This window comes from Procambarus clarkii, chromosome 63 (genome assembly GCF_040958095.1).
Source record: "Procambarus clarkii isolate CNS0578487 chromosome 63, FALCON_Pclarkii_2.0, whole genome shotgun sequence".
Taxonomy (NCBI): domain Eukaryota; kingdom Metazoa; phylum Arthropoda; class Malacostraca; order Decapoda; family Cambaridae; genus Procambarus; species Procambarus clarkii.
This window is the reverse complement of record NC_091212.1, coordinates 16,239,309-16,261,659: the sequence shown is the minus strand read 5'-3', so window position 1 is coordinate 16,261,659 and position 22,351 is coordinate 16,239,309. Positions and strand designations below refer to the sequence as shown.

General features: G+C 41.7%; 1 protein-coding gene across 5 annotated transcripts in view; it reads right to left on the bottom strand.

Annotated features, from left to right (window-relative positions):
• Window positions 1-22,351, bottom strand: part of LanA (laminin subunit alpha) — a 550,694-nt gene that overhangs the window by 95,983 nt on the left and 432,360 nt on the right. For 3 of the 5 annotated variants that reach the window (XM_069308774.1, XM_069308775.1, XM_069308776.1), the window contains 3 exons: window positions 13,378-13,477; window positions 5,839-6,080; window positions 2,687-2,920 (listed from right to left, as the gene is read on the bottom strand). In XM_069308774.1, the coding sequence (XP_069164875.1) occupies window positions 2,687-2,920; window positions 5,839-6,080; window positions 13,378-13,477 (576 nt within the window). The remainder of the gene's footprint in view (window positions 1-2,686; window positions 2,921-5,838; window positions 6,081-13,377; window positions 13,478-22,351) is intronic. The other 2 variants (XM_069308777.1, XM_069308778.1) reach the window with 1 other exon arrangement.

The following is a 22,351-nucleotide window of genomic DNA, read 5'->3' as shown; positions in this document are numbered from 1 at the left end:
TTTCGTTTGAGGTCTTCCACAGGGTTCCTCGTGATTCATTGAAATTTGGTGTCATCACTAAGGATATCGCTAATTTTGTTCATGTATTCTTGGGTTGGAATCAACACATATGCTGTTGTCTTATTGGCTTATCTTATTGTTACATCTTCCAGCTTTTTAAGTTGTTTTGCAGCTTCTTTGAATCATGGGGTTAAGATTGTTGATGAGTATGTTTCTCGTTTTTTCCCGGCTTCTGTTAGTAGTTCAGCCTGAAATGTGTCAGTGGTGATGACTTTTTTGTTGTCTTCTAGCTTATGGATGTCGTCCAGAAGCATTTCGATTTCCAGGCGTTTTTGATGCATCATTGGTTTAGATATGAATTGACAATTTAGACCAAGATTTAAGAGGTATCGTTGGTCCTGGGTTAGGTCATAAGAAGTCAGGTTAATGTAGCAATCTTTAGGACGAGGGATCTTTAACTGTCCACCGTTTAAGGCTGTTAACTTATGGAGTGTCTTCATTTCTACACGAGTAACATAAACAACATTATTAACATTAACCACAACATAAAACTCGTGTAGAAACGAAGACGAAGTAAGTTAACAGCCCTAAACGGTGGACAGTTAAAGATCCCTCATCCTAAAGATGGCTACATTAACCTGACTTCTTATGATCTTACCCAGAGCGGCCGAAACATTCATCTTTCTTTCCAATTTCTTTGTGGATTTTCCGCATAAATAAATAAATAAATAAATATATATATGTTAGTATATTTTGGTAGCAGTCTTTCTTGTAAACATATGTTGTTGAATATGACCGAAAACTTAAGATTAATAATTCTAACACAAATTTTCTCAATATTTCTTTTTTTTTTTTCACTGTCGGTGGTAATGGAAATATCAATTCTCCAAAATTCCTTTTTATTTATGGTCTGACACCTGAACGCATTTCGTAATAGCTTATTACATTACGAAACGAAACCATTACGAAACGCGTTCAGGCGTCAGACCATATATATCAATGAATTTTGGAGAATTGATATTTCCACTACCACCGACAGTGAAGAAAAACATAAGAAATACTGAGAAAATTAGTGTTAGAATTATTATTCTTACCTTGTCAGTCATTTTATATATATATATATATATATATATATATATATATATATATATATATATATATATATATATATATATATATATATATATATATATATATATATTTTATTAAATATGACCGAAAAAGTAAGATTAATAATTCTAACACGAATTTTCTCAATCTTTCGTACATTATGCTTCACTGTTGGAGGTAAATCAAAAATCACTTCTCCAAAATTCATTTTTATTTCTAGTCTGACGCGACACGGGCGCGTTTCGTAAAACTTATTACATTTTCAAAGACTTCACAAATACACAACTGATTAGAACTTGCGTTTCCCTGATTTTATATCTACATTTGAGTGAGGTGGGAAGGGTGATGTGGCATTACATTTGAGTAAGGTGGGAAGGATGATGTGGCATTAGAGGATATTAATAGGGTATTAAAAGTATCAACACAAGACAGAACACGAAACAATGGATATTGAATAGAAGTGTTTGTAGAAAGCCTATTGGTCCATATTTCTTGATGCTTCTATATTGGAGCGGAGTCTTGAGGTGGGTAGAATATAGTTGTGCAATAATTGGCTGTTGATTGCTGGTGTTGACTTCTTGATGTGTAGTGCCTCGCAAACGTCGAGCCGCCTGCTATCGCTGTATCTATCGATGATTTCTGTGTTGTTTACTAGGATTTCTTAGAAATCCTAGTAAACAACACAGAAATCATCGATAGATACAGCGATAGCAGGCGGCTCGACGTTTGCGAGGCACTACACATCAAGAAGTCAACACCAGCAATCAACAGCCAATTATTGCACAACTATATTCTACCCACCTCAAGACTCCGCTCCAATATAGAAGCATCAAGAAATATGGACCAATAGGCTTTCTACAAACACTTCTATTCAATATCCATTGTTTCGTGTTCTGTCTTGTGTTGATACTTTTAATACCCTATTAATATCCTCTAATGCCACATCATCCTTCCCACCTTACTCAAATGTAATGCCACATCACCCTTCCCACCTCACTCAAATGTAGATATAAAATCAGGGAAACGCAAGTTCTAATCAGTTGTGTATTTGTGAAGTCTTTGAAAATGTAATAAGTTTTACGAAACGCGCCCGTGTCGCGTCAGACTAGAAATAAAAATGAATTTTGGAGAAGTGATTTTTGATTTACCTCCAACAGTGAAGCATAATGTACGAAAGATTGAGAAAATTCGTGTTAGAATTATTAATCTTACTTTTTCGGTCATATTTAATAAAATATGTCTACAGGAAAGACTGCTACCAAAATATACTAATATATATATATATATATATATATTATAAACTTGTAAAATACTGTACAGTACTTCATAAAGTTAAATATAAATGCATATAAAATTCTCATTTAATACATATGCAATATATTAAACAATCTATGTTCACTTATTACAAAAATATTTTACTATTATTATGCATTGTTTATCATTGAATAAAAACCCTGCGATCAGGAAGATTTACTAACATGCATTATCTATAGGATAAACTCTTTCTTGTTACTTAATATATCTAAATTAAAATTTACATAAAATACATTAAACAAAAACTATGAATACCAGCTACCTGTTGGTGCAGTGATGGTGGTGGTGGAGGATGCACTAATAATTGTAGTAGTAGTAGTAGTAGTAGTTAGGAATGTAGGGAGGGTAGTTAAGTCATCAGTGGTAGAGGACACAAATAAGGTAGGGTGAGGGGTTGACTCAAACTCTTCTTCCGCCACATCTGGGACTGTGGGTTGTTCAGCAATGATGGGAAAATCTTCATAGTCACTAACGTTGGCTCTCACCCCTTCTTGCCCTGTAGTTCAGAGGCCATCATTCACAGAAACAAGCACAAACAAAAAGCAGAATTAGCACCAATGCAATGCAGATGTTCAAAGAAAACTGCCCTTGTGTGGACCTGTTTGTTTAGTGAGTCAGTCTACACGAATTGTATATTGCTTAAACCAACTAACAAAATTACTGTCAAACTAGGCTAGGGCATATTAATACTTTGCCCGGCCTGGCGCGTGTCGCCCAGCACACCCCAAGGTGGGCCGAGCGTTTCGCATTAGCGTGCAACCACACTAAAATGTGTATAATCTTTTCAGCTATCTCACCTCAATTTTTGTGCTACGTCATTCATTTTGGTATCAAATTGTTTGCAATAGAATTCCCTAAAGGTATATATATGCATATAAGGTCAAAAAGTCTGGCTTGCCACCTGCAGCAAATCCAAAAATAGGCTGAGCGTTATTCCGTGAGCGAGCACCCGCACTAAAATGTTTATGATCTTTTCAGTGTTCTTACCTCAATTTTCGTGTTACGTCACTCATTTTTGTTTCAAATTGTTTGCAATAGAATGATCTAAGGGAATATATGCATATAAGGTAAAAAAAGCCTGGGACGTCACCCGCAGCAAACCCGAAAATCGGCTGAACGTTACTGGTGAGCGAGCACCCGCAGTAAAATGTGAATAATCTTTTCAGTTTTCTTACCTCAATTTTCATGCTACGTCTTTCATTTTGGTGTCAAATTGTTTGCAATAGAACTTTCTAAAGGGAAATATGCATATAAGGTCAAAAAGCCTGGCTTGCCACCCGCAGAAAACCCAAAAATCAGCTGAGCATTACCCATGAGCGCACACCCACCCGCACTCAAATGTTTATACTCTTTTCAATTTTCTTACCTCAACTTTCGTCCTACATTGTTCATTCTGGTAACAAATTGTTTGCAACCAAAAGATGCACATTTTAACTAGTCCCATAGGGGCCTCGTAGCATGGTGGATAGCGCGCAGGACTCGTAATTCTGTGGCGCGGGTTCGATTCCCGCACGAGGCAGAAACAAATGGGCAAAGTTTCTTTCACCCTGAATGCCCCTGTTACCTAGCAGTAAATAGGTACCTGGGAGTTAGTCAGCTGTCACGGGCTGCTTCCTGGGGGTGGAGGCCTGGTCGAGGACCGGGCCGCGGGGACACTAAAAAGCCCCGAAATCATCTCAAGATAACCTCAAGATATTGATTGGGGAAAAATAGATTTTAAACAAATATTTTAATTTTGGACTCAGCGTGTGTTCTCGCCCAGTTTGAGTACAGTATATTCATATACTGACGCATTATAAGTTATCGGCCAGGCAAAGTGTTAAATGATAAAATGGTAAAGCAATATATGAATTAAGCAGTAAATGACTATATTTATGCTTAGTATCTAAATTACCATGCAAAACAAAAATACTAGTAAAAGCATGGAGCAGAACTCAGAAAAAGATGGCTTCAGTAATCAGTATTAACTCATCCAAAAGTGAAACTATGCAAACGAATTTGAAATATGGTGCATAGGGGTATGAAGTGTTACTTCTTGTCGATCTTTGGTGTATGGTGCCTTCCAAACCACAAATAAGTCTAGTAGGATGCCTGGTTGAGATACTTTTAAGCTCTTCATGGCTCAGTAGGTAGTGTGTATAGCTTGGGAGCACAAGTCCTTTAGATCAAGTTATCACAAGACAAGCCAGGCCCCAGGATGGGCTTAGGGAGAAAGAAAAATTCTCATAATCAATTACAGGTAAGCTACAGATAAACTGCTGGCAATTCCAGGGCATGAGTTCTATCCCACCTTATTGCCTTAATTTTTTTTTTTTAAGAGATGCATCATGTTAATGTGATTTCATTGTGTATATGTAACTTAACATACACAGTATAAATTTAAAAGTCTATCATTCAATGCAATGAAATGCCTCTTTTTTTTTTTTGGGCCATCAATAGCTCCATGAAGCTTACATGCTGTTGTACCTATTCTTTAAGAACTGTGCCAGACCTACTGAAAGTAAAGTTCAGAATCCAGAAACTCCCTATATGGGGTGTCACAGGGAAAGAAGAGGGGCAAAACCTCGTCGAGCTTCACTGGTGAAACTCCATCACTGCTCTCTTTACAGTACCCTTACTGTTGTCTCCATGCTCCCTTTCCCTCACAATAAAGTAAGTTCTTAACCCCTGTGTACATCAGCCCCCAAAACACAGGGACTTCGCAGTGCCTCTGGAAACTCATTAGGCAAATTCTGTCCCCAGAAGATGTAGAGCAGCTGGTGACTACCTCGGACACCTAGTTATCCAACTACTCCTGTGATCATCGTAAAGATGCTACCTGACAGAGCACCAGATACACCCCCCCCGGCCTAACCAACCAAGCCTTCACAACCAACAGACCCATTCCTGCTGTTGCATTCTTCGCCTGAAAAGGAGGAGCTGGCTGCAAATGAACAAAACGACCTGACATTTGACTTTGCTGACATTTTATCAAGGGATTCAAAAAATTAATAAATATGAATTTATTTGGGTTTCTCATTTGGCAGAAATTGCAATAATCTGAATTCTTATTTGAGCTAAGACCTGAATTTTTATTCGAGTTGAGAAGTCAAGCATGTGGAACTTGATTTTATTCAAGTTCTTTGTTTGGTATAACTTTTTAACCTGAATTCCTGTTAGAGTTAAAGGTTGAAAATGGATAAAATCATGATTTCATACTCGGAGATTCAGATTACCAGAATCCGAATTACTAAGCTCTTACAGTACTGATGTTAAACTGTTGGCGTAAATACTATTACTAAAGAAGCCATCTCTTCTATGGTATAGAGAGCATGTACATTATTTAAAATAAGTTTTAAAATCAATGTATGCATTTAACTATGTAATTAACAAAAAAATAAATATGGGAATCATGCGTATCTATTATTTTCCTACCAATGGATGGTTTCTCAAAAATGGATGAACTCCTCTGCAATGGACACGTCTGCAGATGTGCATTAAGTCGATCTTGACTCTCAGCAAAGTTCACAATTTTGCTGTTAAGTGTAGCATCTCCAATGCAGCCATAGAAGTTAGTGTCAGTGGCTGAGGCTGCAGCAGCTATGTTGTAAATCTCAGGAACTCCACCAAAAAATACTGGTCCATCAAATGGTACAGCTTGTTCAGCTACTTTTACTCTGTTGATTTGTAATGAGAATTAAGTACGGTACCTAAACTGTTTTTAAAATTATATTACAAATACAAAATTAATTTAACCTTAGAGTTAAAAATACAATTGTCAGAAGAATAAATGTGACATATGCATCAAACCATTATTGAATGTAATGAAATACCAATTTCTAGGTGAATCATGTGGCTTCCTCCAGCTATCTTGCTTAGAACTGGCAATGTGACACCAATGTGACACCAATGTGTAACCATCAATCATACAACCTCTTCCACTCTACCAATAACCGTTGGAGTGCCACAGGGCAGCATCTTAGGACCTCTTCCATTTCTTATATACATCAATGATATGCCTAATGTTTCTAATAATCTTAAACCTATATTGTTTGCTGATGATACTACCCTCATCTATTCAGACCCCATCCCACATACACTAAATAATGTTGTGAATAATGAATTAAACAAAAGTTCACTTATAGATGTCAACTAACAAACTAACACTAAACACAGAAAAGACCTACTGCATCTTATTTGGAAGCAAATCATCAAATGCAATTCAGCTACATTAACAGCAGTAATAAAAATGATGGAAAGTTTCTTGGCCTATTCCTAGACAAGAGACTCAACTTCAGCACCCACATTCAACACATAAGAAAGTCTCTAAAACAGTTGGTATACTCTCCAAAATAAGATATTATGTTCCTAACTCTGCTCTCCTCTCACTATATTATGCACTAATCTATCCCTATCTTAATTATGGTATCTGTGCATGGGGTCTACCACTGCAAACCACCTTAAGCCCATCATCACCCAGCAAAAATCTGCTATCAGAATAATAACAAACTCTGCTTTCAGACAACACTCGGCTCCCTTGTTTAAATACCTTAACTTGCTAAATATTAACTCCCTCCACATATTCTGTTTTTCCACTCCACTGTTTTTTTTAAAACAACGCTGTTTGTCTGTAATAATTTGTAATTGTATTTGTGCTGCTTTTTCAGCCATGTTCCCCCCTCTTTTATCTCTATTTTTATTTGTTCTCAACACATTTTATTCTTTATACCCATTAGTATTAAGCTTTAGTCATTAATGTTTTTCCTGCCTGAAACGCTTTGCGTAATAGTGGCTTTAGGCATTGTATGCACTAGCTCTATCTATTAATCCAACAAACTTTGTAAAATCTCTTGTATGTATGTACCTTACCTAAATAAACATTTATTTATATTTATTTATTTATTCTCTTGTATCAACTAGATTTACAAAACCCTGTTCTTAAATGCAAACCATGCTCTGAAACTCTCCCTGGACAGATGTAATAGGACCCATTATCACCACACCAGAAATAAATATCACTGATATCCCCAGGGTCAAACTTAATCTGTGTGAACACTCTATACAAATTAAGGGACCTAGTCTATGGAACTCACTCCCTAGTGAATTGAAAAGCTATCAAACTTTTGCCTCATTTAAAACCAAAACCAAAAAGTACCTAATTTCATCTTCGTAGTTTCCTACACTTAGCTTTAAATTTGCTCTGTATCTAGTGTTACCCAATCTCCCAATCTTTATGTACTTAATCCAAACAACTCTATCATTGTGTTGATTGCTGTCTTCTTTTATGTGCTGGTCATATGTTGTATTGTGCCTACTAATTTTTGTTAAACTACCATTCAAGCTGTCATTGCAATCACTCTGAGCTATCTACGTGCTTTAATATACCTACAAATTTCTCTCATTTTTTTTCTTGCTATGTACCTGTTACAATTTTTTAAAATTTTGCTAGTATTTACCTACTTAAAATTTTCTTAGATTAAGGACCTGCCCGAAACGCTGCTCGTACTAGTGACTTTACAAGAATGTAATTACTATGCTATGTATCCTCACAATCCCAATGTACCTTCTTGCATGCATGCATGCATGCATATATATATATATATATATATATATATATATATATATATATATATATATATATATATATATATATATATATATATATATATATATATGTATGTATATATATATATATATTAGCTTAAAATGGTCAAATATATATATATATATATATATATATATATATATATATATATATATATATATATATATATATATATATATATATATATATATATATATATATATATACATATATATACATATATATATATATATATATACATATAAAATATATAAAAATATATATATATATACATATATATACATATAAAATGGTCAAATATATATATATATATATATATATATATATATATATATATATATATATATATATATATATATATATATATATATATATATATATATATATATATATATATATATATGTCGTACCTAGTAGCCAGAACTCACTTCTCAGCCTACTATGCGAGGCCCGATTTGCCTAATAAGCCAAGTTTTACTGAATTAATATATTTTCTCTAATTTTTTTCTTATGAAATGATAAAGCTACCCATTTCATTATGTATGAGGTCAATTTTTTTTTATTGGAGTTAAAATTAACGTAGATATATGACCGAACCTAACCAACCCTACCTAACCTAACCTAACCTATCTTTATAGGTTAGGTTAGGTTAGGTAGCCGAAAACGTTAGGTTAGGTTAGGTTAGGTAGGTTAGGTTGTCGAAAAAACATTAATTCATGAAAACTAGGCTTATTAGGCAAAACGGGCCTTGCATAGTAGGCTGAGAAGTGCGTTCTGGCTACTAGGTACGACATATATATATATATATATATATATATATATATATATATGTCGTACCTAGTAGCCAGAACGCACTTCTCAGCCTACTATGCAAGGCCCGATTTGCCTAATAAGCCATGTTTTCATGAATTAATTGTTTTTTGACTATCTAACCTACCTAACCTAACCTAACCTATCTTTTTGGGCTACCTAACCAAACCTAACCTATAAAGATAGGTTAGGTTAGGTTAGGTAGGGTTGGTTAGGTTCGGTCATATATCTACGTTAATTTTACCTTCAATAAAAAAAAATTGACCTCATACATAATGAAATGGGTAGCTTTATCATTTCATAAGAAAAAAATTAGAGAAAATATATTAATTCAGGAAAACTTGGCTTATTAGGCAAATCGGGCCTTGTATAGTAGGCTGAGAAGTGCGTTCTGGCTACTAGGTACGACATATATATATATATATATATATATATATATATATATATATATATATATATATATATATATATATATATATATGTCGTACCTAGTAGCCAGAACGCACTTCTATGCCTACTATTCAAGGCCCGATTTGCCTAATAAGCCAAGTTTTCATGAATTAATTGTTTTTCGACTACCTAACCTACCTAACCTAACCTAACCTAACGTTTTCGGCTACCTAACCTAACCTAACCGATAAAGATAGGTTAGGTTAGGTTAGGTAGGGTTGGTTAGGTTCGGTCATATATCTACATTAATTTTAACTCCAATAAAAAAAAATTGACGTCATTATTAATGAAATGGGAAGCTTTATAATTTCATAAGAAAAAAATTAGACAAAATATACTAATTCATGAAAACTTGGCTTATTAGGCAAATCGGGCCTTGAATAGTAGGCATAGAAGTGCGTTCTGGCTACTAGGTACGACATATATATATATATATATATATATATATATATATATATATATATATATATATATATATATATATATATATATATATATATATATATATATATATATATATATATATATATATATATATATATATATATATATATATAAATAAATAAATAAATAAATAAATAAATAAAAAACTAAGGACCAAAGCCAGAACCTGGCCACAATCACAAGAGGCATAGGGTGCACATGCCACTCCTCCACCTCACCAGGAAATGCACCCAAAAAGTCAGCAAACCAATACAAACCTCTGATGGGTTAAAAAAACCAGCGTTGAATGTAATGAGATGCCATTTTCTGGGTGAGCCCCTGGAGCTTATCGGGCTAATGTATGTTATATTAGACTGGGACATTAGCTAAGGAGTTCAGACCTACCAGGGACTAGCGCCAGAACCTGGCCCCTTCAGAGAGGTTTCAGGGAGCAATGACCCTGGAAAACCCCCTTGTGGTTGGGGTTTTCCTTATCTGCCATCGACCGGGGTTAGGCACCCACAAAGGTAGGCATAACAAAAACCCCACACGGCAAAAAACTAAAACTAAAAACCGAACAGAGAGGTAGAAACTCCCTACAATCCCATGGAAACAAGCAAGCAAGCAAACATCACACTTTACTGCCGCGCCGATTGTTCACGTAGCCCTCCCCGCCCTGAGACGGGGAGGAGGGAGCCCCAGACCTACCGCGCCAGCTGCCTAGCATCAGTTCTGAAGCTAAGCTTCAGCCAATGCGAAAAAACGCCAACCAGTGGAAGGGAGGGTTGCCAGGGAGCTTCCGGGGTTCACCCAGAAAATTCATTACATTCAATGCTGGTTTTTCTCCTTCATAGTTACAAGTGTTCTGTAGGGAGTACTGTCTACAGGTACTGTACCCTACTGTTACAAGTTCTGTAGGGAGCCCCTATGGCTCCCTGGAGCTTCATACCCAAAGAGAAGGAAAAGAAAGGGCTGACCTAGGAGGCGGCTGCCACAAACTCTGCAACGCGAAGCCGAGACAACAGGCTGCAACCTGCGACCCAAAGCAACAAGAACGCACAGGAGCATATTACATTACATTTGCTTGGGTTAAACTCTGACAACCATTTGTTCGACCATCCCTTCAGTCTGTCTAGGTCTTCTTGAAGCCTCAAGCAGTCCTCCTCTGTCTTAATCATTCACATAATTTTGGCATCATCAGCAAACATTGAGAGGAATGAGTCTATAACCTCCGGGAGATCATTTGCGTATATCAGAAACAGGATAGAACCGAGTACAGAGACCTGTGGGACTCCACTAATGACTTCACACCAATTTGAAATCTCGCCCCTCACTATAACTCTCTGCTTCCTATTGCTTAGGTACTCCCTTATCCACTGGAGCACCTTACCAGTCACTCCTGCCTGTCTCTCCAGCTTATGTACCAGCCTCTTATGGGGTACTGTGTCAAAGGCTTTCCGACAGTCCAAAGGAAAATACAGTCCTGTAATTACCTAAGTGTAGTTACAGGATGAGAGCTACACGTGTGGTGTCCCGTCTACCCAGCACTATCCTGTGTCATCAAACATGAGTCTACTGAAGGTATGGATGATGAATAATTTCTGGGTTCAGTGACATTTCAGGGTGGGTTTGGGTAGGTGGGCGGCTTTGGTGGTTTCTGGTATGTTTGGGTGGGTTCGGACAGGTGGGCGAACTTGGGTGAGTTTTTGGGTGGGTTCGGGCGCCTGGGCAGTTTTGGGCGAACTCGGATGGGTTCAGGTGAGTGAATTTTTACGCCGGCAAATACGGTAAATTTTGAGGAGGAGTTCTGGTGTGAAAAAGAGGTCTCACTTTACAAGAATTGATGATATATATAAATTAGAAAACCTAGGAAAATTAAGTGCTTCAGAACTTAAGAGACCTGGGTAGCTGAAGATATTCAATCCATCGGGCACTGTTGAAGTTAAATCAACACCGAATGCTTACACTAAAATACATTAATTAATGATTGAAAAAATTTGAGGGAGGAAATTAAAAGCAAAAACCATACTGAGCATTAACCACTGTACTGTGCCAACCGGGAAAACTCAGTCAGTGGGAAACTGCGCCAAACGAGAAAACGCTCTATTAATTTTTTTACCCATTCAAAATGTGTGCGCGGTTGGTTGTCTACGAAATGGATTCTTAGGACCTCCAGTGAGAGGCAGCCATCTGAAAAAAAATTCCCAAAATGCCCTGGGGCTGCTGGCTGGGTTAGGACTGAGTGAGCAACCATGAGTAGCACACGCGCCTCTGGCTCCCAAACACCTGTCCAACGCGGTGTTGAAAGATCGCGCTCTGTTGGTGAAATTCAAACTTTATTGTTTGAAGAAAATAAGGGTTATGATATTTGTGAAGCTAGGTGCAATAAGGATCTAACACAAAGGTCGGATGCAAGTGATACAGTACCTATGAGGATGATACAGCGAGCATATCCAGTTGTAGCACTGAGCGCCACCCTTGCCCACCTATGCCATCTCCAATTTCTATATTAATAATAATAATAATAATAATAATAATAATAATAATAATAATAATAATAATAATAATAATAATATTTTATTTAGGAATAGTATTTAGGAAGAAATATTTAGGATATTTAGGAAGGAATATTATTTAGTATATAGATGATACACAGACGAATCGTTTTCTGCATTCAGTGATGATGCATCTGGTACAAGTAACATAGATGAACAGTGTTAGTGGCTTCCATTGTGGTGTTTTCCATAGATATTTTCAAGAATAGCTGAATCTCTTCCAGACTAACTGACACTCTTTGAGGCTGGCTGAATCTCTTCCAGAATCCCGGAATCTCTTTTAGATTGACGGACACTCTACGAGGGTGGCTGAATCTCTTCCTGTGTGGAACCTTACAAAGCGATCTTTTCAAGACTACCTTACAAACTGATCTTTTCCTATAATCTTTTCAATAATACCTTATGCTTTACAAGCTTGGCTACATACCACCTGCAAGTACTAAAGTTAAGGGTGTACGTGAGTGGATTATTTGCTAGCACACAAACGAAGAAACAGGAAGCGAAAATCTATCTGTACCTGGTGCAACGAAAGCGAAGTCCTGTTGTGTACCATGGACTACTTCATTGATTATTACTCACTTTTGAAGTACTCAGTGTGTAATACAGTGTGTGAAACTGTATATATTGTAATTTTAGTGAATTTTTAACAAGTAATATTGCAACAATAAGCATTTATTGTGGACACATTACTGACACATGTATCACAGTTCCATGGAACATTATGAACGTTCTACTGTATACATATTGTAAAGGACACAAATATGCATCATATACGTTAACAAAAACAAATAAAACTGCATTGGAAATACATAGAACAAATAATTGAAAATATATTTGTGGCAACACCTGATGCTTGAATGGCCGCGCGACCGTGTCTGGGAGCTTCACGCATGAGAGACAAGCCCCTGATGATGTCAGAGCGCACCTTGTCCTTGCCCCACAGCCAAAGTATGTGGAATTTGGTATTTATTTTTGCACAGACATGTTCAGGCATGGGAATTTTTCATTTTATAAAGAAAAAAAGAAATTTTGGGGAACACTTGATATCATGTGCACAGGGGGAATTTCACAGTAAACTCGGCACATCACAGTGGTTAATAAGAACATCATTTATAACAAATATTTACTAACTTGTAGGATTTAAAATCATCTATATCAAGGCGAAGTTCATTATGTTCACGAGTAGCAATGACGACATGCCATTCACTGTCATTGTATTTATCATAGGAACCTGAAACAAGAGAACATTTTGTGTAATATAAGACGATAACAATACAGAACATCTATTACACACAATTTCACTTATTTAGTATATATCATGTTACTCAGCAAATTCACATATTAAACAGAAAACCACATCAAAGGCATTGTGAGATGAGTCTAAACTATACTTGTAAACTTTAAAATTGCTTTTAAGTACATGGACAGGGTAATAATAAAGAAGTTATTGATTACATTCATGATCTTGAAAGAGTATGCAGCAGTTATAGTGTCAAAATCTAGAAAACCAGCGTTGAATGTAATGGAACATCATTTTCTTGGTGAGCCCCAGAGGCTCCCAGGAGCTTATCTGGGCTAATGTATTTTATATTAGACTGGGACATTAGCTATGGAGTTCAGACCTACCAGGGACCATGAAACAAAACCTGGCCCCTCAGAGAGGTTTCAGGGAGAAATGGCCCTGGAAAACCTTCCCTGTGGTTGGGGGTTTTCCTTATCTGCCATCGACTGAGGTTAGGCACCCAGAAAGGTAGGCATAACAAAACAAACCCCACATTATAAGAAACTAACAACAAAAACTGAACAGAAAGGTAGAGCTCCCTTCAACCCCAAGGAAATATGCAAACAAGCAAATGTAACACTACTGCCACATTGCTCGTCTGCGCAGCCCTCCCATCCCCGAGAGGGAGGGGGGGGGGCCGGACCTCACTGTGCCGGCTGCATAACACTCCAGTTCAGAAGCTAAGCTTCAACCAAAGCGAAAAAACTGCCGACCGGTGGGAGGGAGGGTTGCCAGGGAGCCTCCTGGGGCTCACCCAGAAAATGGCGTTTCATTACATTCAATGCTGGTTTTCTGAGGGAAGCCCCTATGGCTTCCTGAAGCTACATATCCAAAGAGAAGGAAAAGAGAGGGCTGAACCAGGAGACAGCCGCAACAAACTCCGCAAAGCACAAAGCGCAAAGTCGAGAGAAAAGGTTGCAACCTGCAACCTAAAGCAACACAAACCAGGAGCAGATACACTCACAAAATAATTGAAGGCCAGGACCCTGTGCGACCTTCAAATCCCCACGAACAAATATGAGCTCAAGACATGTTACCAAACACGGCAACCAAAGCTGCAAACAGCTGAACGGCAGGGGCGCAAGGATAGACTGCAGGCTGGCTAGACTGAAGAACCCTGTGGACGACCTGGGAGACCCAAGCCCTGGAACAGAGAATGAGGGAAACCAAATCAACCCAAAGTGCATCCCCAGCCACCACAACTGAGGCACGCAGGTAATGGCGAAGAGCCGCAACCGGACACAACACATGATGCACCCCCGGCTGAACGAATCAAGTATCAATAACCCAGGGGCCCCTCCCGAAAGCAGCCATCTCGGTCTTCGCCAGAAAAGACGGAGAAGGCTGCAAAGGTACAAACCAACCACCTGGACTGAAAGAGTAGAAACCCCTGCACCGGAGGTGAGCAGGAAGCTCCCCGACACGACCCAGGCAAGAGAGCAATGCCCCTGGAAAAAAAAAACTGTAGTTGGGGGGTTTTACTTATCTGGCATCGACCGAGGTTAGGCACCCAGAAAGGTAGGCATAACAAAACAAACCCCACATGGTAACAACAAAAACCGAACAGAGAGGTAGAACTCTCGACAATCCCAAGGAAACAAGCTAACATAATACACTACTGCCACGCCGCTCATCCACGCAGCCCTCCCCTCCCCGAGAGAGGGAGGGGGGGGGGTGTCCTGGATCTCACCTTGCCAGCTGCATAGCATTTCAGTTCGTAAGCTAATGTCAACCGGGGCAGACGCTTCTCTGGCCTCAGTTTCCTAGGCGGTGTTTGCCTCTGTAGCGCTCACTGCTGTGTTTTGTGTTGTGTGGTGGCCAGGTGTTCCTCATCAGTACCGGGGCTGCATGCACTTAGGGGATTCCTTTCCTAAGCGCCCTGTGAGTACTGCCCCTGCGTGACAGGGTTATCTTCCCTGGGGCGTTCAGAACCCATTCTCGTCTTGCTGCTTGTTGGCCTTGGGTAGGGAGTGGTATCATGCTGGTTGGGGCACCAAGGTGTTGAGCAACCTGCTACCTACGCGGTGACCGGTTCCTGTTGCCTCTGGAGACGGAGTACTTTTGTGGGGTTTTATTTTCTTTTTATTCTCATTTGCCTGATGGGGGTCTACCTAGTGTGACTATAGTTCGACTCATGTTGTTTGGTAGCCCTTTGCTAGGCCCCCATGATTGTACACATCGCAGGGGTTTTCAGTGTTAGCATCCTCCCTTGTTAGCTTTGGGTGTTAACTGGTTAGCGACACCTTGCCCAGGCTTCCTGTAGTTGTTACCCTACGGGTCCCTGGAATACCCTGTTAGGGCTTGGTGGACCACTGGATGTGTCTTTCGGGTTCCAACCCGTCTTGTGCGGGTTTGTTGGTTGTGGTGCCCTTGTCTCAGGGCGACAGTCTCCTCTTTTACCTCCGTCATGCTGCCTGTTGGGTCACTGACACCTTGACCCGGAGTCTTGCGAGATGTGTTCTCTGCTTGTTCTCCAGTACTCTTCTGATGTCCTTACTATTCAGAATACAGGTGGCATCTGCATTGGAAGCTTGGTTTAGGTTGCTACAACGCTCTAGGTTGGTTTCCCATCCGGATGCCCCGGGGCCACCACGCCTTGGTTAGGTGTTATTCGTCCTTTTCCTCCTCCCTGTTCCCGGCTCCTTGATCGTCTGTGGGTTTCGGGGCCGGGGCAGTGTTTAGTTGGTGCCGAGACTCGGGTGGCTTTGGGGGCTGCCCCGTTCAGGTTAGGGACGAAGGTTTTCGAGCCTGTTCCTCCTGCTGAGGTTTCTGGGTCTTTCCAGCGGCCCTTTCTTTGCTGCCTTTCCTCTGGAATCTTCCTTTTCTTTAAGGGCAGTGGGTGTGAAGGACGACTCCACCTCGAGACCTCTATTGTGGGTTCTCGAGGCTGTGGGGGATACCTGCTAGCAGTTCTGGGGCTGTTTGCACCTGCCTGAGTTTTCTGCTTCTGGGCAGAGTTTTTCTTCCCTCTCGTCTGCTTACTTCCTACATTTGCTGGCGTGTTGTTCAATCTATTGCGTTGGTCACGGCTCCTTTGTTCTGGTGTCCATTTTCTTTCTGCAGGGTGCTCCCCCCCTGGCCATCGGGCCAGCACTCCAGTTTGTTTTCATGTGCCTGGGTGTGCGAGCTCGCATTTTGGGTGAGTTTTTCACCTCCTTCAGGGGTTTTATTTGCCTGTGGCAATTTTCTTGTCTTTTCTAGGGTTTTCTGCCTGTCTTCTGTTCCTCTGGGAATGCTTGGGGTGTTGGTTTTTACACCGGTTTTTGCATTTTCTATCTGTTTGGGTCTGGGCCCTGGGGTTTGGGCTCAGTGTCCCTGTCTGTTTATGCTTGCTCCCACACCTTGTATCCTTCGGTTTTTGGTCCATTTTCGCCGTTTCACTGGGGGTTCTGACTGGGTGCTGTGCTTTGCCCTTTCTGTGGTGTATTTCCGCCTGCAAATGTGATGGTTTGGGCTCCGCAGGGTTTGATTCTGAGTTCCTTTGGGTTCTTTGGTTTGGTTCCGGAGGTTTCTTCCTCTTGGGCCAACTTTGGGGGTTCAGGAGGCTTTTGTTACCTCGTGTGTGACCCAGTTCTGCCTTCTGGGGTTCCGGGGTCTTCCTGGCTTGCAGGCTGATCTTTTTGGGTTTTGGCACGTGTTGTGGTCGTGCTGGGGCCTTGGATTTTGTTGTCGCGGAGGGCCTTTTGCTGTGGATTTTGTGCTCTCTTTCTGCCTTCTTTGTCTTGATGGTATGGTGCTCTCTTGTCTTTTTCTTTTCTTTATTTTTATTTTTATTTTCATAGGTATATATATATACTGTATACATTTTCTTTCGGAAGGGGCCCTGATCCCTTCGCTGTTGATGGGGCGCAGGGGGTGTGGCTTGCTCTGTTGGCTCTTGATTGGTCCCGCAGTTCGTGGGCGTTTTTCAGTTGTCTTCCAGCATTTGGTGGAGTTGGTCGGCTCCTTCCCCTTTGGGGGGTTCGGGGCTCACGGGGTGGGCTTCTTCCCCTGCGCTTCGTCATGTCATCTTGGTGTGGGTGCGTTTGGACGTGTTCGATCCGCCTGTTCCAATGCCGACTGTTTGATCCTTTCTTTCTTGGCTTTTTCAGGACCATCATTTGATGCCTAATACTAATAATGATGCGTTGTATCATGCAGCGCTGGCGGAGCCGCTCCAGCTTGTCTTCAGGGTTAACGTCACAACTGCCCCGTTCCGTATGCTTTCTCATGCTTTGTTTCATCTCCGGCTTGCTCATGCACCACCTGAGCCGTCCTGGTCCTTGGTCGGGGTGCTCTCTTATCTTTCCTCTCCTCGATTTGTGGTTGCCCCTTCGATTTAAGATTGTTTTTCAAAGGTCCTGTTTTTGTTGGCATTGACCTCTGGGGGTCGTGTCGGGGAGTTTCCAGCTCACCTCCGGCGCAGGGGTGTCTGCTCTTTTGGTCCAGGTGGTTGGTTTGTACGTTTGCAGCCTTCTCCGTCTTTTTTGGCGAAGACCGAGATAGCTGCTTTCCGAAGGGGTCCCTGGGTTATTGATGCTTGGTTGGTTTGGCTGGGGGTGCATCATGAGTTGTGTCCGGTTGCGGCTCTTCGCCATTACCTGCATGCCTCGGTTGTGGTGGATGGGGATGCACTTTGGGTTGATCCAGTTTCCCGCGTTCCCGGTTCCAGGGCTTGGGTCTCCCAGGTCATCCACAGGGTTCTTCAGTCTAGCCAGCCTGCGATCTATCCTTGCGCCCGTGCCGTTCGGCTGTTTGAAGCTTTGGCTGCCTTGTTTGGTAACATGTCTTGAGCTCAAATTCGGGCGTGGGGATTTGGAGGTCACACAGGGTCCTGGCCTTCAATTATTTTGTGAGCGTGTCTGTTCCTGGGCGTTCTTGTGTTGCTTTAGATCGCAGATTGCAACTTGTTGTCTCAACTTTGCGCTTTGCGGAGTTTGTGGTGGCCGCCTCCCGGTTCAGTCTCTATTTTCCTTCTCTTTGGGTATGTAGCTCCAGGGAGCTGTAGGGGCTCCCCTCAGAACACCAGCATTGAATGTAATGAAGCTCAATTTTCTGGGTGAGCCCCGGAGGCTCCAACCTTTCCTCCCACCTGTCAGCATTTTCTTCAAGTTGGTTGAAGCTTAGCTTCTAAACTGGAGTACTATGCAGCCAGCACAGTAAGGTCCAGACCCCTGTTTCCCCCTTTTCGGGAGGAGAGGGCTGTGGGGATGAGCAGCGCGGCAGAAGTGCGTTACATTTGCTTGTTTCGATGTTTCCTTGGGATTGAAGGGAGTTCTATCTCTCTGTTCGATTTTTGTTGTTAGTTTCTTACTATGTGGGGTTTGTTTTGTTATGCCTACCTTTCTGGGTGCCTAACACAGGTCAATGCAGATAAGGAAAATCCCAACCACAGGGGGGGGAGGTTTCCAGGGTCATTGCTCCCTGAAACCTCTCTGAAGGGGCCAGGTTCTGGCGCTGGTCTGTGGTAGGTCTGAACTCCTTAGCTAATGTCCCGGTCTAATATAACATACATTAGCCTGATAAGCTCCAGGGAGCTGTAGGGGCTCCCCACAAAAAAACAGCGTTGAATGTAATGAAACCCCATTTTCTGGGTGAGCCCCGGAGGCTCCCTGGAGCTTATCGGGCTAATGTATGTTATATTAGACCCGGACATTAGGTAAGGAGTTCAGACCTATCAGGGAAGCGCCAGAACCTGCCCCCTTCAGAGAGGTTTCAGGGAGCAATGGCCTTGGAAAACCCCCTTGTGGTTGGGGTTTTCCTTATCTGCCATCGACCGGGGTTTGCACCCAGAAAGGTAGGCATAACAAAACAAACCCCACATGGTAAAAAACTGAAACAAAAAACTGAACAGAGAGGTAGAAACTCCCTACAATCCCAAGGAAAGCAGCAAATGAGCAAACATCACAGTTTACTGCCACACCGATCGTCCGTGCAGCCCTCCCCGCCCCGAAAGGGGGAGGGGGGAGCCCCAGATCTACCGCACCGGCTGCCTAGCATCAGTTCGGAAGCTAAGCTTTAACCAACGCGAAAAAAACGCCGATTAGTGAGAGGGATGGTTGCCAGGGAGCCTCCGGGGTTCACCCAGAAAATGGCATTTCATTACATTCAACGCTGGTTTTCTGTGAGGAGCCCCTATGGCTCCCTGGAGCTTCATACCCAAGGAGAAGGAAAAGAAAGGGCTGACCAGGAGGGGTGCCGCCACAAACTCCACAACGTGAAGCTGAGACAACAGGCTGCAACCTGCGACCCAAGGCATCAACACTGCACAGGAGCAGACGTGCATAATGAATGGGCGGCCAAGAACCTGTGCGACCCTCAAATCCCTGCGCCCGAAATGAGCCCTAGATGTCACCAACACAGCAGCAAAAGCTGCAAACATCCGAACACGGGCGCAAGGACAAGACCGCAGGCTGGAAGACTTAAAAACTCTGCGGACAACCTGGGAGATCCGACCCTGAAACAGGGAACGAGGGGAACCGGATCAACCCAAAGTGCATCCCCAGACACGGTACGCAGGTAACGGCAAAAAAGTGCAACCAGACAACACAGGATGCACCCCCGGCCGAACCAATCAAGCATCAATAACCCAAGAACCCCTCCGGAAAGCAGCCGTCTCGACCGTCGCCAGAAGGAAGGAGAAAGGCTGCAAACGTATAAACCTGCCACCAGTACCAAAGAGCTGAAACCTGAACCAAAGGGGCTACTCACAAACTGAGGAGAAGAGAAGAAGGCACCCTGATCAAGGACCAGGATGTCTCAGGCGACGCATGAGCAGGCCGGAGGTGAAACAAAACACGAGAAAGCGTACGAAATGGGACAAAGGTGACGTCCCCCCGAACGCAAGCCAGAGCGACTCGACCAGCACCGCACAAAAGAAGGTGACAGTAAAAACACCAAATAACTGTAGTCCTAAAAACCCAAGAAAGAACAAGACAACCCGATGCGAAAGAGAAGATAACATATGAAGAGCAAGAACAAAGTGCATAGAAACACCAGGAACGTCATACTGTTGCTGAGACGAAGCACGCAGGTAGGACACCATCAACAAAGCCACCTGATCACCACAGAGATGGTGATACCCGCATCAAAATACCAGATGCGAAGAGCTGAGAAGGCCGAACCAGTCACATACAGGACCGGTCCAACTTGCCGAAAGAGGTGGAGCCACGGAAAAACGCCCTGGGTTCGGACACCTATCAAGCAGCGTCTGAAAATAAAATTGAGCCGGCCACCAAGGGACCATAAGGACTAATCTTGTGGGAATGGGCTCCAATCGAGCCAGAACCCGAAGCAACAGCTGGACCGGGAGAAGAGGAACAGGTACCCTCCACCTCGACCAGTCCTGCCGAAAGGCATCCACCGTGAACGCCTCGCAGGCGGGTAAGGATGCAACATAGAATGGGCGATGCCTAGACCACGCCGACTCGAAGACATCCATGGCCAGGAGTCCATACGTCCGGCAGAGCCAACGAAAGAAGTCGGTGATGACTGGCCAATCCGCGAACAGAGGAAGGAACCGAGACAGCTGTCCGCCAGGACGCAGGACACACCCCGGACATGAACTTCATGGTTAGCCAAACCCCAAGAATCCAGCAAACGAGCCACTCTAAGGGTCAACCCCAAAGGTCAAACACCTTTGGGTTGACTGCATCTATCTGGAGCTAAAAAGGCTTTCGACCGAGTTCTACATAAGAGGTTGTTCTGGAAACTGGAAAATATTGGAGGGGTGACAGGTAAGCTTCTAACATGGATGAAAAATTTTCTGACTGATAGAAAAATGAGGGCAGTGATCAGAGGCAATGTATCGGACTGGAGAAATGTCACAAGTAGCGTACCACAGGGTTCAGTTCTTGCATCAGTGATGTTTACTGTCTAAATAAATGATCTACCAGTTGGTATACAGAATTATATGAACATGTTTGCTGATGATGCTAAGATAATAGGAAGGATAAGAAACTTAGATGATTGTCATGCCCTTCAAGATGCAAGATGACCTGGACAAAATAAGTATATGGAGCAACACTTGGCAAATGGAATTTAATGTTAATAAATGCCATGTTATGGAATGTGGAATAGGAGAACATAGACCCCACACATCCTATATATTATGGGAGAAATCTTTAAAGATTCTGATAAAGAAAGAGATCTAGGGGTGGTTTTAGATAGAAAACTATCACCCGAGGACTACATAAAGAATATTGTGCGAGGAGCCTATGCCACGCTTTCTAACTTCAGAATTGCTTTTAAATACATGGATGGCGATATACTAAAGAAATTGTTCACGACTTTTGTTAGGCCAAAGCTAGAATATGCAGCGGTTGTGTGGTGCCCATATCTAAAGAAGCACATCAACAAACTGGAAAAGGTGCAAAGACATGCTACTAAGTGGCTCCCAGAACTGAAGGGCAAGAGCTACGAGGAGAGGTTAGAGGCATTAAAGATGCCAAAATTGGAAGACAGAAGAAAAAGAGGTGATATGATCACTATGTACAAAACAGTAACAGGAATTGATAAAATCGATAGGGAAGATTTCCTAAGACCTGGAACTTCAAGAACAAGAGGTCATAGATTTAAACTAGCTAAACACAGATGCTGAAGAAATATGAGAAAATTCACTTTCGCAAACAGAGTGGTAGACGATTGGAACAAGTTAGGTGAGAAGGTGGTGGAGGCCAAGACCGTCAGTAGTTTCAAAGCATTATATGACAAAGAGTGCTGGGAAGACGGGATACCACGAGCGTAGCTCTCATCCTGTAACTACACTTAGATAATAACACATAGGTAATAACAAGAGGAAACAAAGCCCTCTGAACCCACAAAGGGGGTCCAAGAGGAAGAAAC